The sequence below is a fragment of the Mustelus asterias genome, chromosome 8, assembly GCF_964213995.1.
Source record: "Mustelus asterias chromosome 8, sMusAst1.hap1.1, whole genome shotgun sequence".
Classification (NCBI taxonomy): Eukaryota; Metazoa; Chordata; class Chondrichthyes; order Carcharhiniformes; family Triakidae; genus Mustelus; species Mustelus asterias.
This window is the reverse complement of record NC_135808.1, coordinates 58,005,476-58,028,251: the sequence shown is the minus strand read 5'-3', so window position 1 is coordinate 58,028,251 and position 22,776 is coordinate 58,005,476. Positions and strand designations below refer to the sequence as shown.

At 45.2% G+C, this 22,776-nt stretch overlaps 1 protein-coding gene across 1 annotated transcript in view; it reads right to left on the bottom strand.

The window, feature by feature from the left end:
* Positions 1-22,776, bottom strand: part of pappa2 (pappalysin 2) — a 416,756-nt gene that overhangs the window by 225,559 nt on the left and 168,421 nt on the right. Inside the window, exons 6-7 of the mRNA XM_078219173.1 lie at positions 5,806-5,927; positions 4,550-5,045 (exon numbers count right to left, since the gene is read on the bottom strand). Coding sequence (XP_078075299.1) covers positions 4,550-5,045; positions 5,806-5,927 — 618 coding nt within the window. The remainder of the gene's footprint in view (positions 1-4,549; positions 5,046-5,805; positions 5,928-22,776) is intronic.

The following is a 22,776-nucleotide window of genomic DNA, read 5'->3' as shown; positions in this document are numbered from 1 at the left end:
GGCCGACCTGGCTGAGTTGGTGGCCCTCTCTACTCTATATCAGTTCAAGCCCTGATCCAAACACTGAAGCAAACATTCCAGGCTGACACTCAGTGCAATACGGAGGGGGTACTGCACTGTCAGAGATGCTGTTTTAGGATTTGATGAGGAACCTGAGGTCCTATCTTCTTCTATAGATGAAGAAGAGCAGGGGAGTTCTCCCTGGTGTCCTGGTCAATATTTATCTCTCAATCAGCATCACAAAAACAAATTGTCCAGTCATTTTCACATAGATCATAGTGATCATAGAATCCTACAGTGCAGAAGGAGGCCATTCGGCCCATTGAGTCTGCACCGACTGCAATCCCACCAAGGCTCTCTCCCCATACCCCATGTATTTACTCTAGCTAGTCCCCCTGACACTAAGGGACAATTTAGCATGGCCAATCCACCTAACTCGTGCATCTTTGGACTTGTGGTTTGTGGGAGCTTGCTGTGCGTGAATTGATGGCCATGTTTCCTACAATACAACAGTGACTACACAACAAAAGTGTGTTCGTGGCTGCAAAACACTTTGGGAAATCCTGAGACTGTGAAAAGTGTCGGTGCTATATAAATTCAAGTCTACCTTCTTTCTAATTATTCGACAGCGCTGTTCTGGTAGCCACTCTGCTGATCACCGGATAATTGGAGTTGAAGTCTGACACAATTTGCTCTGATGGGCATGCAGATGCTCGGGAATGCTGTCTGTACACAATAACCTTTTGTGTGTGCCCTTTCCCCCAAAGCTCTAGCCCACCCCTCCTCCCCTTCAGTGGTTGCACATGAAGGAAAATGCAACTAGTGGCAGCTTGGCTTTATAGGAAATGCAACTTGGTTCCTGCGGCCTCATTGAGACATTGACTACAGGTCACTGGTGCCAAGCTGCTTTCCACTGTCCTGCTGCTGAAGAACTAACAACAGGGTTACAGACATTTTGGAGCAGGAGTTCACCAAGAGGCAACATGCCGACTGCAGGAACACGGACCTGCAATAATCAAACGCACTATCAGCCTAGGTATCTACTTTGACGTGTTTTTAATGGTTCCAAAATGTGGCAGTGATTGGTGGCAGATGACAGGCAAATGATTGCATAGAATCATAGAATCCTACAGTGCAGAAGGAGGCCATTTGGCCAATCGAGCCTGCACCAACAACAATCCCACCCAGGTCCTGTCCTATCCTTGTAACCCCACATATTTACCATCCTAATCTCCCTGACATTAAGGGGCAATTTATCATGGCCAATCAACCTAACCCGCACATCTCTGGACTGCAGGAGGAAACCAGAGCACCCAGAGGAAACCCACTCAGACACTGGGAGAATGAGCATACTCTACACAGCCAGTGACCCAAGCCAGGAATTGAACTCAGGTCCCTGGCGCTGTGAGGCAGCAGTGCTAACCACTGTGCCGCCATACTGTCCCCATGTTGCTATGAATAAAACTGCTGGTTCTCTCCAGGGCAATCACAGTGACAAATCCTTTAATGCACTAGCCACTGCTGAAGAGATAAGGAGAGATCTCCAGGATGGGCTATTGTCACAGATGCCTTGCAACCATCCCATGCTATGACAAGGGGAGGCGATGTGTCATATTAGTATTATCGCAAGACTATGAATCCAGAAACTCAACTATAGTTCCGAGGACCTGGGTTCGAATCCCACCACGGCAGATGGTGGAATTTGAATTCAACAAAAAAAATCTGGAATTAAGAATCTACTGATCACTATGAAACCATTGTCGACTGTCGGAAATACCCATCTGGTTCACCAATGTCCTTTTGGGGAGGAAATCTACCATCCTTACCTGGTCTGGTCTACATGTCACTCCAGTCCCACAGCAATGTGTTTGACTCTCTCAACTGCCCCCTGAAATGGCCTAGCAAGCCACTCAGTTGAACAAGGGCAGTTAGGGATGGGCAATAAATGCTGGCCAGCCAGTGATGCCCATGTCCTACAAATGAATTTTTAAAAACTTCTTGCAGTAGGCTAATGGCTGTCTTACTCATCCAGCTTTGCTTGTGTTCCTTCATCTTTCTCCTCACAGGTGCGAATAACTGTTTGAAGTTCCAAGCTCTGGTGCAGGCAGCTTATAATCGCATTGAGGAACACCCTACCAAAATGATACTGAGGTCTGCTATGATACTCGAATCATGCTTTCCAAATTCCAGTGCTGTGTTTAATACTGGATTGCAAATTGTTGCTCACCCCATTCACCTCGACTGGAGTCATTGGCCATGGCTGCCTCCATTGACCAGGAGACATCCAGACACTTTCCTTTCAGCAACAAGGAGTGATGGTTTGGTAGGCCATCTTCGGTTGAAAGGAGGCAGGCAGCCATCTTGTGTTGAGTGCTTACTTGCAATATGACACATCCTTCTTCACTAACCATGCATGCATTGAGTGTGTGACATTTATTCCTGCTCAGGGACTTGGTGACATGTTAAAAAGGAGCTTGCATACATTTGAATGGCTGAAATGACCACTTGGCAATCCTGCCTCTTGATAAGTTGGACTGCACTTTCTCATTGATATGCAATCCCATTGGGACTTGGCATCAGTCTGACTCAGGACACCAGGTGAATGTTCCATTCATCTCTAAATGGTGGCTTGGGATCTTTTCCATCCCCTGGACTACTGAAACCTCAGATCGACATCTTTGAAAAAGGAAGGTACCTCAATGCAGCACTCCCTCAGTAGTATGCCACACTAGAACACCAGCCTAGATTATATGTTCAAGTCATGGTGTTAGGCTTGAAATCACAGCCTATGACCCAGATACTGCCAATTGGGCCAACCTCTCCCTGACACATTGAAATGCAGCATTACTACTGTTGTTTAGACCTGTCTTGGTTTTCGCTGGGTTGACAGCATGTCCTCATTGGCACTGACTAGATAATTTGTATCAGAGGCAGTGGTTGAGGGATTAATATTGTCCAGGACACCAGAGAGAACTCCCCTCCTGTTATTCCAAATGTTGGCTGTTGGGTTTTGTACTCCCACCTGAGGGCCTCGGTTTATTGTCCCACTGGTGTGATGCAGTGTATCTTAAAAAAACATTTTAAATCACGTTCCCCGATAGCAGCTTCAGTTTTTTTCATTGTTGCCGGGCTGTCTGCTCGATGTCCTTTTATTGCTGCTTCAATGGCTTAAATGGGATTTTGTTTATTTTTACTCTGGGCCTCGGGTACATTCTGGGATTTTTTTTATGACCTTGCATTGTGAGAGAGAAGATTGATTGACAAGTCAAAGTCAGGTGGTTCCTCCCCAGAAAAATCTAAGGATTCATTTTCAGTTTTAGTTTAGAAGGGGTGTGGCTATCAGATTGAAAAGCAGTGTTTTTCTCTCTCTCTCCCTGGTATTGGAAATTCTGCTGGCTAGCTGGAAACAAAATTGTTGGTGTGTTGTTAGTTAGTACCTAAAGCCTTTTTCTCTCTATCCCTGGTGTTTTGGGAAGCAGTTCTGACTCCAGGCTTGTCTGTGTGTGCATCAAGAGAGCTGCAACATTCAACCATAGAACCCCTACAGTGCAGAAAGAGGCCATTCGGCCCATTGAGTCTGCACCGGCAACAATCCCACCCAGGCCCTATCCCCATATCCCTACATATTTACCTGCTAATCCCTCTAACCCTCATATTTACCCGCTAATCCCTCTAATCTACGCATCCCGGGACACTAAGGGGCAATTTAGCTTGGCCAATCAACCTAACCCGCACATCTTTGGACTGTGGGAGGAAACCGGAGCACCCAGAGGAAACCCACGCAGACACGGGGAGAATGTGCAAACTCCGCACAGACAGTGACCCGAGCCGAGAATCGAACCCAGGTCCCTGGAGCTGTGAAGCAGCAGTGCTAACCACTGTGCTACCGTGCCGCCCAAACCAAAGGACTAAGTTCCAGCATCACGTGAGCATTCATGTTTTCTGTGCGAAACCTGTGGCAAGGGTTTTGTATAGGGAAGTTTGTTTGATTGGAACATTTTATATGTTCATTAAGGGTTGTTTTTATTCTTGTTTGTAATTGGTAAAAGTTTTTGTTAATTTTTTTTCTATACATGTTAACTGTATTGTTAAATAAACTTTGTCTGATAAAAGCTCCCTCGTGGGTCAGTTGAATCAAACCAGAAGTGAAGCATCTCATGGTCAAAAATTCAAATTGCAAAACTTTTAATGTAGGCAGACTTCATAAAACACTTTGGAGTTTCTGACTTGAATTATAGCACTGGCATCTCTGACAGTTACTGTACAGGAGTATCAGTCAGAATCACATACTCAAGACTCTAGCTGGGATATTTGGAGAGTAAGTGGATGTTACATAGAATCATAGAATCCTAGAGTGCAGAAGGAGGCCATTCAGCCCTTTGAGTCTGCACCGACCACAATCCCAACCAGGCCCTATCCTCATAACCCCCTGCATTTACCCTAGCTAGTCCCGCTGACTCTGAGGGGCAGGTTAGCATGGCCAATCCACCTAACCTGCACATCTTTACGCCTCACCCTTAAAATGCACCCTTCCATGACAAGTACTCACCTATCAGTGAATGTTCTTTCCATCTGAGTGACAATCACTGCTCGCCCTCTCTGAAATGGAGGCTCCCTCACAATCTTGTATTTCAGAGCCTTGCACTTGGTACAGAGTGGGTCCTGGACCCTGGAGGTCAGCAGCACGGCGTCCAGCTCCAGCTTCTCGTCGAAAGTGTAGACCTTCACCCCAACCACTTTCTTTTTGATGTTGACCTTAATGGTGAGAGGAATGTCACAGAAGGTGTGATATGCGCCCCCAAGCTGAATATCCTCTCCATCAACGGTCAGGATCTCCACACTGGAGATGGTCCTGTCCAAGCCGGCAGATAAGTAGGTTACCCACACTGACAACGAGTCCGCCACGACAGGGTGGGCGAAACGTAGGTCCAGCATGCAGCCGTCCGGCTGGGGGCAAGGCACCGTCATGTTCATGTGGTAGAGGTGGAGCTCCGGGCTCCAGGCCCGGAGACTGGGCTCACACAACTCCTCCACATCGGGAGAACCTGCAGCAAACAAACATCATGGTTTAAGCCAAACAAATGAACACACTTGCTTTTATAAAGTGCCTTTCACACCCTCTGAACATCTTAAAACACAAGGAAGTATTTCCTTGAAATTATAATGTTGGAAAAGCACCAGCCAATTTGCACACAGCAAGGCCCCAGAATCTCAAAGCATGTTTTTGTTGACGTTCACTGGCCAGGACACGGAGGGAGTTCTTTTGAAGTGTGTAGTCACTATTGTAATGTAGGTGGTCTTTTCCTTCGAGCTGAGGGGACAAACATTTCATCCTTTGAAAAGATGGCATCTCTGTCCGTGTGACACTTAGTCAGCCCGGCGTGTGGGCCTCAGGTTTATGCTCAGTAAACAATGAGAAGATCAGAACCATGCCTTACACCTTAGGGACCAACAACCATGGTCTCAGCTATGAATGGTACAGCAACGGATTAAGGGCCCTTGGTTTGTATTCATAAAGAGGGTAGTTAATTGAAGTTTCGAAGAGAATTAACAAGATAGCGTCATGTCAATAAGTCAGTTTGGCAAAGGCTTTTAGGGGACGCAAATGAGGAAGTTAGTAGAAAAGGCAGTAGAGTGCATTTCTTGTTAATCGAACAGTATTAAGCTGCTCCAGCACATTCTAATGGAAGCCAGTTGCATAGATTCAAGACACAACTGGAGGTAGAACAAGCTTCTGCCTCCACCTAGAGGAGAGGAGGGGGGCAAACAGGATTGGCATTTATTTCTCTTTGTTTTGTTTCTTACCCACTGCCTCTTCTGGAGTCCAGTAGCCCGAAGCATCGCAGATACGAGGTGAAGAAGCCGCATGCGCGTACTGATAAAATTTCCCATCCTCATCACAGTCTCCACACAGAATTCCCACCTCTCTGCAAAAGAGAAAAGGAAAAGGAGGTTTAGAAAACCATGTAACCAGCCTGTTTTTCTCTCCAAGAATGTACGGTCAAAGTGGTGCTGAAATGGATAGGCAAAGCTAAAGCTCAGCTGCCCCTGTTCTAGCTCAGTAACTTCACTCAATAACGGAGCCATGGAGATCAGGAAGCTTCTAGGTCACTCTACTGCTGGGCAATCTGTGGCCAGGGGGTTCACATGCAGTCCATCAGGGTTCTGAATGTGGCTCACAAGACATTTTGTTGACCACTGCCCATGCATCTGATTGCCAGATTCCATTGGTTTTCATTCGCGTGTTTTTTTTTCCTACCAGTATGACTGAAGTGATATGCACAAATCAAATCAAATCAAATCAAATCAAACATAAAGCAAGGGCAAGTAAAATGAGGCGCATGCCGATTACACACAACATTGACGATGAGAATAGGGGTGGCACGGTGGCACAGTGGTTGGCACTGCTACTTCAAGCACCAGGGACATGGGTTCAATTCCCAGCTTGGGTCAATGTCTTTTCAAAGGATGAAATGCAGAGTCTGCACATTCTCCCCGTGTCTGCGTGGGCTTCCTCCGGGTGCTCCAGTTTCCTCCCACTGTCCGAAAGATGTGTTGATTAGGTGCATTAGCCATGCTAAAAAGACGTGCTGCATTGGCCATGCTAAAAAGATGTGCCTATTTGAGTGCATTGGCCATGCTAAGTTCTCCCTCAGTGTACCTGAACAGGCGCCAGAGTGTGGCGACTAGGGGATTTTCACAGTAACTTCATTGCAATGTTAATGTAAGCCTACCTGTGACACTAATAAATTAACTTTAAACTATACCCACCAAGTCACTTGGGTTTCCCAAATGTCACCTCATTTATGGGATATAGGCATCGCTGCCGAGCACTACACTCATAAATAAACTTTTAAAACCGTGCACTCCTTGTGTCCAAAGAGTAAATATTTATTTTGGTTTTACCAATAAAGTTGATGAGAGTTCATTAATATATATGAATGGTTAAGCATTTTCTATCACTTGTTATAAAATATTTGGTGTGTATTAAATGTATTTAACCTTATTCAGGGGGCCATCATGTTTAGTGAACAAGCCTGATTTCAATTTTGCGGACCACTGAGATAAGGGAAGGCTACTCATGCAGGCCACTCACTAGCCTAGGTTGCCCATCATTCCTCCAGTTCAAGTTGACTTCAGTGATGGCAGTAAGGGGTAAAGTCTAACAATCTGCTGAATGAACTCATTGTTAAAGAGCCTGTTGACACTTGCTGCCCGGCCTCTGGAGCAGAACCAGAAACCTGACTGCCTTCAGAAGAGGAAACAAGGGGGAAAATGAATGTGAAATTAGCCTTGTGAATGGGGCAATAAATGTTCCAGAATGGACAGAGCAAAAAAGAACAACTTGCAATGACATTGGCTATTAACCATATAAAAGGTTCTTGATATCAGGTATCAACCTCTTGAAATGCCCTTCACTAAAGTAGAAAGCATTTGCTGCTTGGAAATTAGAGTAACTAAAACAATCTTTGCATTGCAAAACTTAAATTGAATAACCATCCCACCCACATCTAAAAACATTTAAAACAAAACACTATTTGGATAAACAGAGACTTAACTCTTTGATCAGAGTAGGTAAACTTGTTAAAAGGCTCACTGAGGGCAGTTTGAAAGGTAGCGCACTCACTTCAGACAATATGCTGAAAACTGCAATGTAGCTAAATGCAAAAGGCCATTCAAGGCAATGGGGGAAGTGATGACCTGGCGATGGCCTAGCAGTATTATCGCTAAACTATTAATCCAGAAACTCAGCTAATGTTCTCTGGACCCGGGTTCGAATCCCACCACGGCAGATGGTGGAATTCAAATTCAATAAAAAATATCTGGAATTAAGAATCTACCGATAACCATGAAACCATTGCCATTGTTGAAAAAAACTATCTGGTTCACTAATGCCTTTTTGGGAAGGAAATCTGCTGTCCTTGCCTGGTCTGGCCTACATGTGAATCCTGAGCCACAGCAATGTGGTTGACTCTCAACTGCCCTCCTAGGGCAACTTGGGATGGCCAGCCAGCAATGCCCATGCCCCACGAATGAACAAAAAAAGCTTTTAAAAGTTTATTTATTCTATTAGTCACAAGTAAGGCTTACATTCACACTGCAATTAAATTATTGTGAAATTCCCAGAGTCACCACAGTCCAGCATCTGTTCGGGTCAATGCACCTAACCAGCACGTCTTTAAGAATGTGAGAGGAAACCGCAGCACCCGGAGGAAGCCCACGCAGACACGGAGAGAATGTGCAAACTCCACACAGAGAGTGACCCAAGCCGGGAATCGAACCCAGGTCCCTGGCGCTGTGAAGCAGCACTGCTAACCACTGTTCTACTGTGCACATATACATAATGCACATATACTTTCCAGGTTCTCCCCATCATGACGCCTAAAGTACTTCAGTGGCTGTGGCTCAGTTGGTTGGACTTTTATCTCTCAATCTGAAGGTTGTGGGTTCAAATCCCATGCCAGGAGTTGAGAAGAAAAATGAAGACTGTCACTCCAGCGCCGTACTGAGGGAGGCAGGAAGGTTGAAGGAGACATTAAAGCCAAGGTCCCGCTTGCCCTCTCAGGTTAATGTAAAAAAATTCCATGGCCTTGCTTCAAAGAAGAGTTGTCCTGGCCAATATTTATCCCTCAGTCAAAATCGCAAAAATGAAAGTATCTGGTCATTAACACATTGATGTTTTTAGGAGTTGCTGTGTGCAAATTGGTTGTTGTGTTCCATTACAACAGTGCCTACACTTCATTAACTGTAAAGTGCCTCAGGGCATCATGAGGCCATAAAAGGCATTATAGAAATTCAGAACTTCATTCTTTTAAATTTATGACCAACAGCTGACAAGTAACATTGAACCGCATGCACTTGGCAGGTGCCATATTGACTAAATAAGAATAACTCATTAAACGATGCAGTAGATGAGATGTCGTCACTGTTAATAAAACTCATTCCAATTTGAAGATAACACATGGGTTAGGAGGTCAATGGCTAGAAACCTTCCAAACACTATGCAAGTTTCTCTTGAGAAAAACAGCCGTGGACGAGTGGCATTTCTGTAATTTATACTTCATGATGTCAGTAGTTTTCTCCTTGTTGTTCTGAAGCTGGTACAGAGCATAAATCTGGGAGGGCAACTCGTAAATTGAGAGCAACTTCTCCCCCTCACTAAAACAAACTGAAAGGAAGCGCAGTTAACTCATCCCTGCCCCTTCCCCTGATTGGAGCACAAAACAATGCCCTGCCTTTTTTCAGGGTTTCACTGCTTTGTGCACAGTTCACATCACATCTATTCAATTCAGATTGCTGTCTTTCACAGTTGATACTTCCTCCTCAGCACCCCACCCCAACCCAACACCGCCGCGCCCACCGCCCCCCCCCCCCCCTGCCCCACCCCCCCTCAGTTCCAGGTAAGAACTAAACAAGGCATCTCTTATAATTCATAGAGGTTTATGGCATGGAAACAGGCCCTTCGGCCCAACTTGTCCATGCCTTCCAGTTTTTACCACTAAGCTAGTCCCAATTGTCCACATTTGGCCCATATCCGTCCATACCCATCTTATCCATGTAACTGTCTGATGCACGATATAACTCACGAGGCTAGAGATGCTTGAGGAAATAAAGGCTTTTATTGACTACTACAATAGAGCTACCATATTTAATACACGATCCCAGACTGAAGGGTCCCAGACAGAGCAGTGACCTTTATACCTCTCCCAGGAGGCGGAGCCCCTGGGAGAGGTATACATTATGGGATGTACCATAATAACTATATTACAGGTAGAACAGCCCAACCCTAACCCCAACAGTAACATGTAGAACAGCCCAACCCTAACCCCAACAGTAACATATATACAGACTCATAGTACTGGCCAGACCCTGGCTCAGTACTACCTAGTGGGAACCAACGATGGTTCACCACACTGTCCAAATGTTTTTTAAAAGACAAAATTGTACCTGCCTCTACTACTGCCTCTGGCAGCTCGTTCCAGACACTCACTATCCTCTGAGTGAAACAAATTGCTCCTCTGGACCCTTTTGTATTACAAACCTTAAACCTATGCCCTCTAGTTTTAGATTTCCCTACATTTGGGTAAAGATGTTGACTATCTATCTTATCAATGCCCCTATTATTTTATAGACCTCTATAATATCACCTCTAAGCCTTCTACGCTCCAGGGAAAAATGTCCCAGTCTATCCAGCCTCTCCTTATAACTCAAACTATCAAGTCCTGGTAGCATCCTAGTAAATCTTTTCTGCACTCTTTCTAGTTTAATAATATCTTTTCTTTAATAGGGTGACCAGAACTGTACACAGTGTCCCACATGTGGCCTTGTTAATGTCTTGTACAACTTCAACAAGACATCCCAACTCCTGTATTCAATGTTCTCACTAATGAAACCAAGCATGCCAAATGCCTTCTTCACCACCCTGTCTACCTGTGACTCCACTTTCAGAGTTATGAAGCAATATGCTGAGATCTCTTTGTTCTATAACTTTCCCCAATGCCCTACCATTAACTGAGTAAGTCCTGCCCTAGTTCGATCGACCAAAATGCATCACTTCACATTTATCTAAATTAAACTCCATTTGCCATTCATCGGCCCACTGGCCTAATTGATCAAGATCCCGTTGCAATCCTAGATAACCTTCTTCAATGTCCTATGCCACCAATCTTGGTGTCATCTGCAAACTTACTAACCATGCCCCATAAATTCTCATGCAAATCATTAATATAAATAACAATTAACAGTGGATCCAGCATCAATCCCTAAGGCACACCGCTGGTCACAGGCCTCCAGTTTGAAAAACAACCCTCTACAACCATCCTATGTCTCCTGTCGTCAAGCCAATTTTATATCCAATTGACTGCCTCACCCTGAATCCCATGAGATTTAACCTTATGCAATGACCTACCATGCGGTGCCTTGTCAAAGGTCTTGCTGAAGTCCATGTAGACAACGTCGACTACACTGCCCTCATCTACCTTCTTGGTTACCCCTTCAAAAAACTCAATCAAATTCATGAGACATGATTTTCCACTTACAAAGCCATGCCGACAGTCCCTAATCATTCCTTCCTTCTCTAAATACCTGTAGATCCTGTCTCTCAGAATATCTTCTAACAATTAACCCATTACAGATGTTAGGCTCACCAGTCTGTAGTTCCCAGAGAGCCCTTCGTAAACAAAGGCACAACATTTTCCACTCTCCAATCTTCAGGCACCACACCTGTGGCTGTCAATGATTCAAAATATCTTTGCTTGGGGGACCTGCAATTTCCTCCCTAGCCTCCCACAACATCCTGGGATACATTTCATTAGGTCCCAGGGATGTATCTATTTGATGCACTTTAAGGGCCTGATTTTACCAAAACTTCGCGCCCGAATTGCAGTAAAGTTGGGCGTCGGGCCTTTAACGCGATCTGCACCCGAATCATTTAAATTGATGCATTTAAATCGACTTAATGAGCCACACGCCCAACTCTACCGCCAAATCCCACTTTACCGTCTTCTGGCCCGATCCGCGTCCGCGCTGTAAGCGACCTGCAAAATAAAAGTCCAAAGTCGCCGCTGCAGCCTCCAAAGAGCGGGGTCAGAGACTGCAACGGCTCTCTGACCCAGGTCATCCTCTGGTCGGGGGGGGGGGGGGAGGGGGTGGGAGGAGAGGGGGTGTGATGTCTCATCCTCTGGGGGGGTGGGAGGAGAGGGGGTGTGACGTCTCATCCTCTGGGGGGGTGTGATGCATCATCCTCTGGTCGGGGGGATTCCGCTGCCTGCCGGAGTGGACGTGCGGCCATGCCATCCCACAAAACCTTCAGGATGAAGCGATTCCTCGCTAAGAAGATGAAGCAGAACCGGCCGATTCCACAGTGGATCCGCATGAAAACCGGCAACAAGATCAGTACAAGTCCAAGAGGAGACACTGGAGAAGGACCAAGCTGGGCCGGTAAAGGGATACACCATCACTGGTACACTACCAGCCACAGATTACTCTTCCCTGCAGGGGCAAGAGAGCGGGAGAGATGGCTGTGGCTGGTAGTGTACCAGTGATGGCTGCCTGGTGGTGAGGATACAACCAAGAGAGATGAGGTACATTTCCACAGTAAGAAAGGCAAACTCAGAAGGGGAACTGCCCTGGGAGCCTCGCCCAAGCTGGCCAGGACTGAGGGGACTGGGACAGAATGACAAGGGAGCAATGTCTTGCAAAAAGAAATGAAAGGAAACAACAATTTAAGAATGGGAATGCTTTCCACGCAATCAGCAGAGAATCTTAAGTCCAACATAAATCCCAATCCAACCACAGAAGTTCTTGCCAAACTAATCTGAGAATGCAGCTGCCTAACAACAAACAATCAGTTCTTCACAGAACAATACACAGGGTGGAGTTCTCCTTTAATCAATGTTTGGCAGCATGCTTTACAAAAGATTGAAAGCAATATGTTTGAAGTGTATCATTGTTCATTAAAACTGAAGGAAATATGGAATGAGATAACACCATTTGGCCGGTGAAGCCTGCTGTTGCAGCACATCATCTACAGCCTGTCCAGTCATGGATTACACCCCACCTATTGAATCTCCAAAGGAAAATTCAATGTAAATACCCCAATTTCCAAAGGTAAGCAAGGAACACTCCATCGTATCCATCCATCCCAACATTTTGTTTTGTTCCTTCATGGGATGTGGGTGTCTCTGGCTAGGGCAACATTTATTGCCCATCCCTCATCGCCATTCACCACTTTCTTGAACAGCTGCCATCCATGTGGTGTAGGTACACCCAGTGCTGTTAGGAAGGGAGTTCCAGAATTTTGACCCAATGACAGTGAAGGAACGGTGAAGCTTTTCCAAGTCATACTGGTGATAGGCTGGGAGGGGAACTTGCAGGTGGTGGTGTTCCCATGCATCTCCTGCCCTTGTCCTTCTAGGTGGTAGAAGTCATGTGTTTGGAAGATGCTATCAAAGGAGCCTTGGTGAGTTGCTGCAATGCATCTTGTAGATGGTGCACACTGCTGCCACTGTTCATCAATGGTGCAGGGAGTGGATGGTGAAGGTGGTGGATGGAATGCCAATCAATGAGTTGCTTTATCCTGGATGGTGTTGAGCTTCTTGAGTATTGTTGGAGCTGCAACCATCCATCACACTCCTCCATTCCATCGCACGCCTGATTTGTGCCTTGTAGATTATAAACAGGCTTTGGGAAGTCAGGAGGTGAGGTACTAACTGCAGATCCTGACCTGCTCTGGTAGCCACAGTATTTCTATGGCTAGTCCAGTTCATTTCTGGTCAATGGCATCTCCCAAGGTGTTGATAGTGGATGTCAAGAAAAGATAGTTGGATTCTCTCATGTTGGGGTTGGTCATTGCATGGCACTAGTGGGTGCAAATATAACTGGTTATTTGTCAGTGCAAGTCTGAATGTTGTCCAGGTCTTGCTGCATTTGGACATGGTCTGCTTCAGTATCTGAGGAGTTACGAATGGTTCTGAACATTGTGCAGTCATCATCAAACATCCCATTTCTGAACTTATGATGGAGGGAAGATCATTGAAGAAGCAGCTAGAGATGTTTGTGCCTAGGCTACTACCCTGACGAATTCCTGCAGTGATGGCTGGGGCTAAGATGATTGACCTCCAACCACCACAACAATCTTCCTTTGTGCCAGGTATGACTCCAACCAGCGAAGGGCTTTCCCCTTGCTTCCAATTGATTCCAGTTTCCCTAAGAGCATTGGTCAAAGGCTGCCTTGATGTCCATAGAACCATAGAACCCCTACAGTACAGAAAGAGGCCATTCGGCCCATCAAGTCTGCACCAACAACAATCCCACCCAAGCCCTATCCCCATATCCCTACATATTTACCTGCTAATCCCTCTAACCCTCATATTTACCCGCTAATCTGCGCATCCCGGGACACTAAGGGGCAATTTAGCTTGGCCAATCAACCTAACCCGCACATCTTTGGACTGTGGGAGGAAACCGGAGCACCTGGAGGAAACCCACGCAGACACAGGGAGAATGTGCAAACTCCGCACAGACAGTGACCCGAGCCGGGAATCGAACCCAGGTCCCTGGAGCTGTGAAGCAGCAGTGCTAACCACTGTGCTACCATGCCGCCCCAAGGGCAATCATTCTCGCCTCATCCCTGGCATTCAGCTCTTTTGTCCATATTTGTACCAAGGCGTAATGAGGTCAAGAGCTGAATGACCCTGGCAGAACCAAAACTGAGCATCAGTGAGCAGCGTAATTCTGAGTAAGTGCCACTTAGTAGCACTGTTGATGACCCCTTCCATCACTTTGCTTATGATTGAGAGTTGACTGATGGGGTGATAAGTGCCCAGGTTGGATTTGTCCTGCTTTCCTATTGTGGACAGTACATACCCAAGCAATTTTCCACATTGCTCGGTAGGGATGCCAGTGTTGGAGATGTCCTGGAACTGCTTAGTAGGGATGTGACTAGTTTTGGAGCACAAGTCTTCAGTACTATTGCCAGAATATTGTCAGGGTCCGTAGACCTTGCAGTATCCAATACCTCCAGCTATTTCTTGATATCTATGATGCTGGGGGCCTGTGTAGGAGGCTGAGGATAGATCATTGACTCAGCATTTCTGGCTGAAGATGGTTGCCAACATTTCCGCTATTCAATGCTTTCGATATATGTCAGTCACTCTTCATCCTGGTCCCTTCAAGAAAGCGGTGGAGCATTTGGACATCTTCACCTATATTTAGCATTCCAAAGAATTATTTCCAGAATTTGATTCCCTTCTACGGTATGAAACCCTACTTTGAATGAAGCAAATTGGGCAAGACCTCAAGCAGCCAAGCTTCATTTCTTATGGAGCCCATCCCCTTTCACTGCTGCAACTGAAGCTTAGAATTCAGTTGATTTTGCACAGCAGAAGTGGCACAAGTCATCAAAATGGATCAACTTAATCACAAAAGGATAGCTAAGCTTCAAGGATCGCACTTTACCAACTTGAGGACAATAAATTTCTCTTTATCTGGACTGAGGAACAATAAGCTCTTCAATTTGAGTCCAGATTGGCTCCAATGGCTTTAGTTTCTCTATCAGTGTTTTCCACACCACCTCATCGTCCCCCCTCACCCAATCCGCCTTGAGTAACATGACCACTATAAGCAAATCCTCCCAAAGTTTGAGCTATGTAAAGTAGTTTAACTTCCGAGCACTAAATAAATGGGGAGATGGTGGCATTATGATAATGTCATTGGACAGCATGGATTTACAAAAGGGAAATCATGCTTGACAAATCTATTGGGATTCTTTGAGGATGTAACTGGTAGAGTTGACCAGGGAGGACTGGTGGATGTGGTATATTTAGCCTTTCAGAAGGCATTTGACAAGGTCTCACATAGCAGACTACTATGTAAAGTTAAAGCACGTGGGATTGCAGGTAATGTCATGAGATGGATAGAAAGCTGGTTAGCAGACAGGAAGTCAAGAGTGGAATAAATGGATATTTTTCAAATTGGCAGGCAGTGACTATTGGCAGGGATCTGTGCCAGGACCCCAACAGTTCACATTATACATTAATGATTTAGATGAGGGAACTAAATGTATTATCTCCAAATTTGCAGATGATCCAAAGTTGGGAGGAAAGGTAAACTGTGAGGAGGATGCAGAGATGCTTCAGTGTGATTTGGACAGGCTGAGTGAGTGGGCATATGCAGCATGATGTGGATAAATGTGAGGTTATCCATTTCAGTAGCAAAAATAGAAAGGCAGTTTATTATTTGAGTGGGTGTAATTTTTTTAAAAGTTTATTTCTTAGTCACAAGTAAAATTTACATTAACACTGCAATGAAGTTACTGTGAAATTCCCTAGTTGCCACAGTCCGGCACCTGTTCGGGTCAATGCAGCTTTCAGAATGTGGGAGGAAACCGGAGCACCCTGAGGAAACCCACGCAGACACGGGGAGAACATGCAAACTCCACACAGACAGTGACCCAAGCTAGGAATCGAACTCGGGTCCCTGTCGCTGTGAGGCAGCAGTGCTAACCACTGTGCTACCGTGCCGCCCCAGTGGAAGGAAGGTGGATACTTAGTGAGACTTGGGTGTCCTCATCAGTCACTGAAAATAAGCATGAAGGTACAGCCGGTAGTAAAGAAGGCAAATGGTATGTTGGCCTTCATAGCGAGAGGATTTGAGAATAGGAATAAGGATAGGGATGCTTTACTGCAATTGTTTAGGCCATTAGTGAGTATTGTGTGCAGGATATTCTTACTATAGAGGGAGTACAACAAAGGTTTAGCAGACTGATTCCTGGGATGGCAAGTCTGTCATATGGGGAAAGACTAACTCGATTAGGATTATATTAATTGGAGTTTAGAAGAATCGGAGGAGATCTCATCGAAACTTATAAAATTCTAACAGGATTAAACAGGATAGATTCAGCAAGAATGTTTCCAATGGTGAAGGAGTCCAGAACCACAGGTCATAGTTTGAGGATAAGGAGAGGATTAGAACTGAGGAGAGGAGAAATTTCTCCACCCGAAGAATGGTAAATCTGTGGAATTCACTATGACAGAAAGTAGTTGAGGCCAAAATGTTGTGTGATTTCAAGAAGGAATTAGATATATCTTCTGGGCTAAAAGGATCAAGGGATATGGGGGGAAGGCGGGATCAGGGTATTGAATTTGATGATCAGCCTTGATCATAATGAATGGTGGAGCAGGCTTGAATGGCCGAATAACCTACTGCTGCTTCGAGTTTCTATTTTTGTTTCTATGTATGACTAGCAATCCAGAAGCCAATGCTCTGGGGCCATGAGTTGAAATCTCACTATGGAAGCTGGTGGAATTCAAATTCAATTCATAAATCTGGAATTGAAAGCTGGTCTCAGTGACTGTGAAACTATCACTGATATAAAAAACCCATTTGGATTTTAATGCCCTTTAGGAAAGGAAATCTGCCATCCTTGCCTGGTCTGGCCTACATGTCACAACAGATCTACAGCAATGACTCCTTAGCTGCCCTCTGAAATTACCTTGCAAGCCATTCAGTTCAAACGCAATTAGGGATGGCAGCAAATGCTGGCCTTGCCAACATTGTAAGAAGTCTCACAACACCAGGTTAAAGTCCAACAGGTTTATTTGGCAGCACTAGCTTTTGGAGTCTCGCTCCTTCTTCAGGTGAGTGAGGATTTATGTTCACAAACAGGGCATATAAAGACACAAACTCAATTTACAAGATAATGGTTTGAATGCGAGTCTTTACAGGTAATCACGTCTGAAAGGTACAGTCAATGTGAGTGGAGAGAGGGTTAAGCACAGGTTAAAGAGATGTGTATTGTCTCCAGCCAGGACAGTTAGTGAGATTTTGCAAGCCCAGGCAAGTCGTTGGGGTTAGAGATAGTGTGACATGAACCCAAGATCCCTGTTGAGGTCGTCCTCATGTGTGCGGGACTTGGCTATCAGTTTCTGCTCAGCGATTCTGCGTTGTCGTGTGTCGTGGAGACCACCTTGGAGAACGCTCGTTCTCTGTCGATCGATGAGTCGAACGCCATATCCTTATGAGGGCATCTTTCAGCGTCTGTAGGTGTCTGTTGCGATCCTCCTCATCTGAGCAGATCCTGTGTATATGGAGGGCTTGTCCGTAGCGGATGGCTTCTTTAATGTGTTTAGGGTGGAAGCTGGAGAAGTGGAGCATCGTGAAGTTATCCGTGGGCTTGCGAAAATACACAAGGCCAACACACCTGGCCATCCCATCGTATCAGGCAATGGGACCCTGTGTGAGAACCTCTCCGGCTATGTCGAGGGCATCCTGAAATTCATTGTACAAAGAACCCCCAGCTTCTGTTGTGACACTACGGACTTCCTACAAAAATTTAGCACACATGGAGCAGTTGACCCAGGAGCACTCCTCGTGACAATGGATGTCTCGGCACTCTACACCAGCATCCCCCACAATGACGGCATTGCTGCAACTACCTCAGTACTCAACGCCGACAACTGCCAGTCTCCAGATGCAATTCTACAACTCATCCGTTTCATCCTGGACCACAACGTCTTCACCTTCAACAACCAGTTCTTCATCCAGACACATGGAACAGCCATGGGGACCAAATTCGCACCTCAATATGCCAACATCCTTATGCACAGGTTCGGACAAGACCTCTTTACCACATAGGACCTTCAACCGATGCTATACACTAGATACATCGATGACATTTTCTTCCTTTGGACTCATGGCGAACAATCATTGAAACAACTATATGATGACATCAAAAAGTTCCATCCCACCATCAGACTCACCACGGACTACTCTCTGGAATCGGTTGCATTCTTGGACACACGCATCTCCATCAAGGACGGTCACCTCAGCACTTCACTGTACCGCAAGCCTACGGATAACTTCACGATGCTCCACTTCTCCAGCTTCCACCCTAAACATGTTAAAGAAGCCATCCCCTATGGACAAGCCCTCCGTATACACAGGATCTGCTCAGACGAGGAGGATCGCAACTGACACCTACAGACGCTGAAAGATGCCCTCATAAGAACAGGATATGGCATTCGACTCATCGATCGACAGTGCCGACGTGCCACAGCGAAAAACCGCACCGACCTCCTCAGAAGACAAACATGGAACACGGCAGACAGAGTACCCTTCGTCGTCCAGTAGTTCCCCGGAGCGGAGAAGCTACGACATCTTCTCCGGAGCCTTCAACATGTCATCGATGAAGACGAACATCTCGCCAAGGCCATCCCCACATCTTGCCTTCAAACAACCGCACAACCTCAAACAGACCATTGTCCACAGCAAACTGCCCAGCCTTCAGGAGAACAGTGACCACGACATCACGCAACCCTGCCACAGCAACCTCTGCAAGACGTGCCGGATCATCGACATGGATGCCATCATCTCACATGAGAACACCATCCACCACACGGTACATACTCTTGCGACTCGGCCAACGTTGCCTACCTGATACACTGCAGGAAAGGATGTCCCGAGGCATGGTACATTGGCGAGACCATGCAGACACTACGATAATGAATGAATGAACACCGCTCAACAATCACCAGGCAGGAATGTTCCTTTCCAGTCGGGGAACACTTCAGCAATCATGGGCATTCAGCTTCTGATCTTCGGGTAAGCGTTCTCCAAGGCGGCCTTCACGACTCATGACAACATAGAATCGCTGAGCAGAAACTGATAGCCAAGTTCCGCACACATGAGGACGGCCTCAACTGGGATCTTGGGTTCATGTCACACTATCTGTAACCCCCACGACTTGCCTGGGCTTGCAAAATCTCATTAACTGTCCTGGCTGGAGACATACTCATCTCTTTAACCTGTGTTTAACCCGCTCTCCACTCACATTGTCTGTACCTTTAAGACGTGATTACCTGTAAAGACTTGCATTCCAACCATTATCTTGTAAATTGAGTTTGTGTCTTTATATGCCCTGTTTGTGAACACAAGTCCTCACTCACCTGAAGAAGGAGCTTGAGGCTCCAAAAGCTAGTGCTGCCAAATAAACCTGTTGGACTTTAACGTGGTGTTGTGAGGTTTCTTACTGTGCTTACCCCAGTCCAACGCCGGCATCTCCACATCGTGCTTGCCAACATTTCCCACATTTCTTGAAAGAATAAAAAGATCTTCCTCTACGAGTTACACATAACTTGAAGGGCAATGATTTCTATGCAAGCCATTTGGCTACCATTTTCACCAGAACAAGATCTCGCAAGAAGCACAGCGGAAGAACAATTCTGAATTACTGAATTCAGAATGATTGAAACAATTCTGAAATTCCTCCAATTCTGAATTTCTGAAATACTTATTGAAGAAGGAACATTTGGCATCCATCAGGAAAGATCTGCACTCTCCTTGTAACATCCCACAGGATCCATAATCTTCATATCAACCACTGAACAACAGGGTGGTTTCATCCAAAGGATGGCACCTTTCCAAGTACAGCTTTCCATACACTGGTGGACCAGCCTAGAATTTCATGTCCCAGTCCTAGCGTGAGGGTTGAGCTACCTCAAGAGGTCAGAGTGCAATTAACTGGTTAACCTGACACAGACATGGAAATATTCAATGAACTAATTCAACAATCCTGATCACAACAGAAGACACAAATAGATCTCTGACATAATGTTAAAAGTAAAAGTTTAAGTTTAAAAGTTAAAGTTTATTTATTAGTCACAAGTAACCACTGTGCCACCGTGCCGCACATACTCCATCTTTTCAGTTCTGGGCATTGACCTCAATAAGAGGGGCAATGTAGATTCATCAGCATGAAACAAGGGCTATAAGAGTTATGCAGACAGGTTGCAAGGACTAGGCTTGCATTCTCTAGTGCGTAGAAGAGGAAGGATCGATCTAATTGTAGTGTTTAAGATGATTAAGGAAGTTGACAGGGTAGAAAGAGTCGATTCACTCAGACATGGGTGTCCAGAACGAAGAAGCATAACCTTAAAGTTAGAACGAGACTATTCAAGGATGATACCAGGAAGCACTTATTCCTATGAAGGGTATTGGAACACTCTGCCTCAAAAAGATCTTGAGAATAGGGGCAAACTGAATATTTGACATTGTTGATTTTTATGTTAGGCAAGTGTAAGAATTCTGCGACCAAGGTGGTGTTCACACAGTGAAGATAGATATCAGTGATGGTTTATTCAAATGGCAAAACAGGCTCGAGGAATTGAATGCCTACTCTCGTCCCTAACACTGCATTTGTATCCTAATTACCTCAAATGTCAAAGTTTGAGGTTTGGGACTTGGTGGCTGGGAGGGGGGGGGGGGGGGGGGGGTGGAGCGGGTGCAGTATTGCCCTTTTTTTAATATATATCTAATCCCAGAGAGTGAATGACAACAAGCTCCCTGTTGGAGAGATGTCCTTTAAGGAGCTGATCTGGTTTTAGAAAGTGAAGGTCGGACTCGACAAACCTCCCTGACTTCTTTAAAGATGTTGTGCATACAGATGACAGGGGAATTCCTGATATAAGGGACTGAGGAAAATTTGTGGGGAAGACATTTACCAGTGTTCTTTGTCCCTTGTGGGTTTCAGTGTCCTGTTTGCCGGGCGGGTGCTGTGAACAGGATGCTGTTGGTTGAGTGATGTGGACTGGGCCAATGGGATTGCCCTGGGGGCGGGAGAAAAAAAAGGTGCCAGGAAGTGAAGCAGCTGCAGAGCTGAGGAGGGAGTGTGCAGAAGAGGGACAGCCACGTTTTTGGAGAGAAGCTTTTCAGAGGCAGTAAAAACTCAGTTCAAAGTGAATCTTTCTCAGGTAGAACTGCTTGGTTTTTCATGACTGCCGAGGAGGACAGCCTTCAGCGCACTGGACCTGCGTTACTACACAGATAGCTCGCGGCACCTCTGCCTTGTGTGCTTGCTCCATCATCTTCCCTCTCGTAGACCCGTCTGGACTGTGTGTGTGTCGGGGTTAAGTGAGTACTATCAGACAGGAACGGTAACAGAATGTGGTTTTCTTCAGATGTGCACCAACGGATGGGCCCCAACGTTTAAAATTCAAAGTGCTTGTTGATATTCTGAACATTTCTCAGGTTGAAACTGTTAATTGGAAAATCTTCAGTTGGGATTCTTTACTTGTTTATATCTGCTAATTATATTTGTTATTAAATTTTTTTTGTTATTCCGTTTACCTTGTTGTTCCGAACCTTTTCTCATTACAAGGTTTATCTCAATAACATTTTTGGAGGCACCGCGCTAAACATACTCAAATCCTTTTCATGCAAGCCTGGCATTTATGGGTAAACAGGAAATTTAGCCAGCTCACCATCAACTGCTAGGAATTCAGGATCCTGTAAATCGAACAGTTAAATAGTAGCCCCATATAGTGATCAGCAGGGGGTTACACTAAGAATATTATTTACTTGGATTTTCAGAGAGCTTTTGACAAATTTGGAGACAAATAACTTTTAAATAAGCTAAAAGCCTTGGAAATTCACATGGGGGTATGAGACTGGGGAGAAAGGCGGCTGAAAGATAAGAAACATGAGAATGCCGGACAACAGTGTAACCTTAGAGTCAGGGGGTCTTGCATGGGTCAATGCAAGACATCAGTCACTGCTTATTTATATGACTAACTCTCACGCTAAAAGGAAAAGAGCTAAAATTTGCAGATGACACAAAAATGAAGAGAAGGATTAAACAGAGGATGCAGCTAAGATCATTTGGAGTCAGGCAGACATTAGCAAGTTAAGTTTGGCTCTGGCAAACATCAAGTGTTGCACACTGCTGTAATATAAATATGTAACATAAACACAAAGCAAATGGAATGAACCAACTAGAAAAAGGCAATAGCAGATTTATCAATGTTAATGTCTAGACAGTGGCAAGGCAATCACAAAAGCGATTCAAATGCTGGGAAATAGAGGTCAGTCAGTCGGATGAAAGTCAGTCAGGCTATGATAGGACAGCACATTTGTGGATAAGATCACACTTCCACGTGAAATTCCTCTAATTGTGATTATTATGTGCAGTTTTTGTCTCCACACGATAAAGGGACAACATAAATCATTCTGAGTGTAATAAGGTGATCAATGAGGAAAGTTTAAATAAGGTCTATTTGTATACCCAACAGAGAAGGCAAGCAAGGAGCTAACTTGCTGAGGTGCAGGAAATATCTAATGATTTTGATAAGTAAAGACTGAATTGTTAAGAGTAAAACTGGATAATAGGAGCTGAGATCAGAAGCATAGCTGACGTATCAGGAGAGATTGAATCAATTTAGGAATATATTCATAGAATCATAGAACCCCTGCAGTGCAGAAGGAGGCCATTCAGCCCATCAC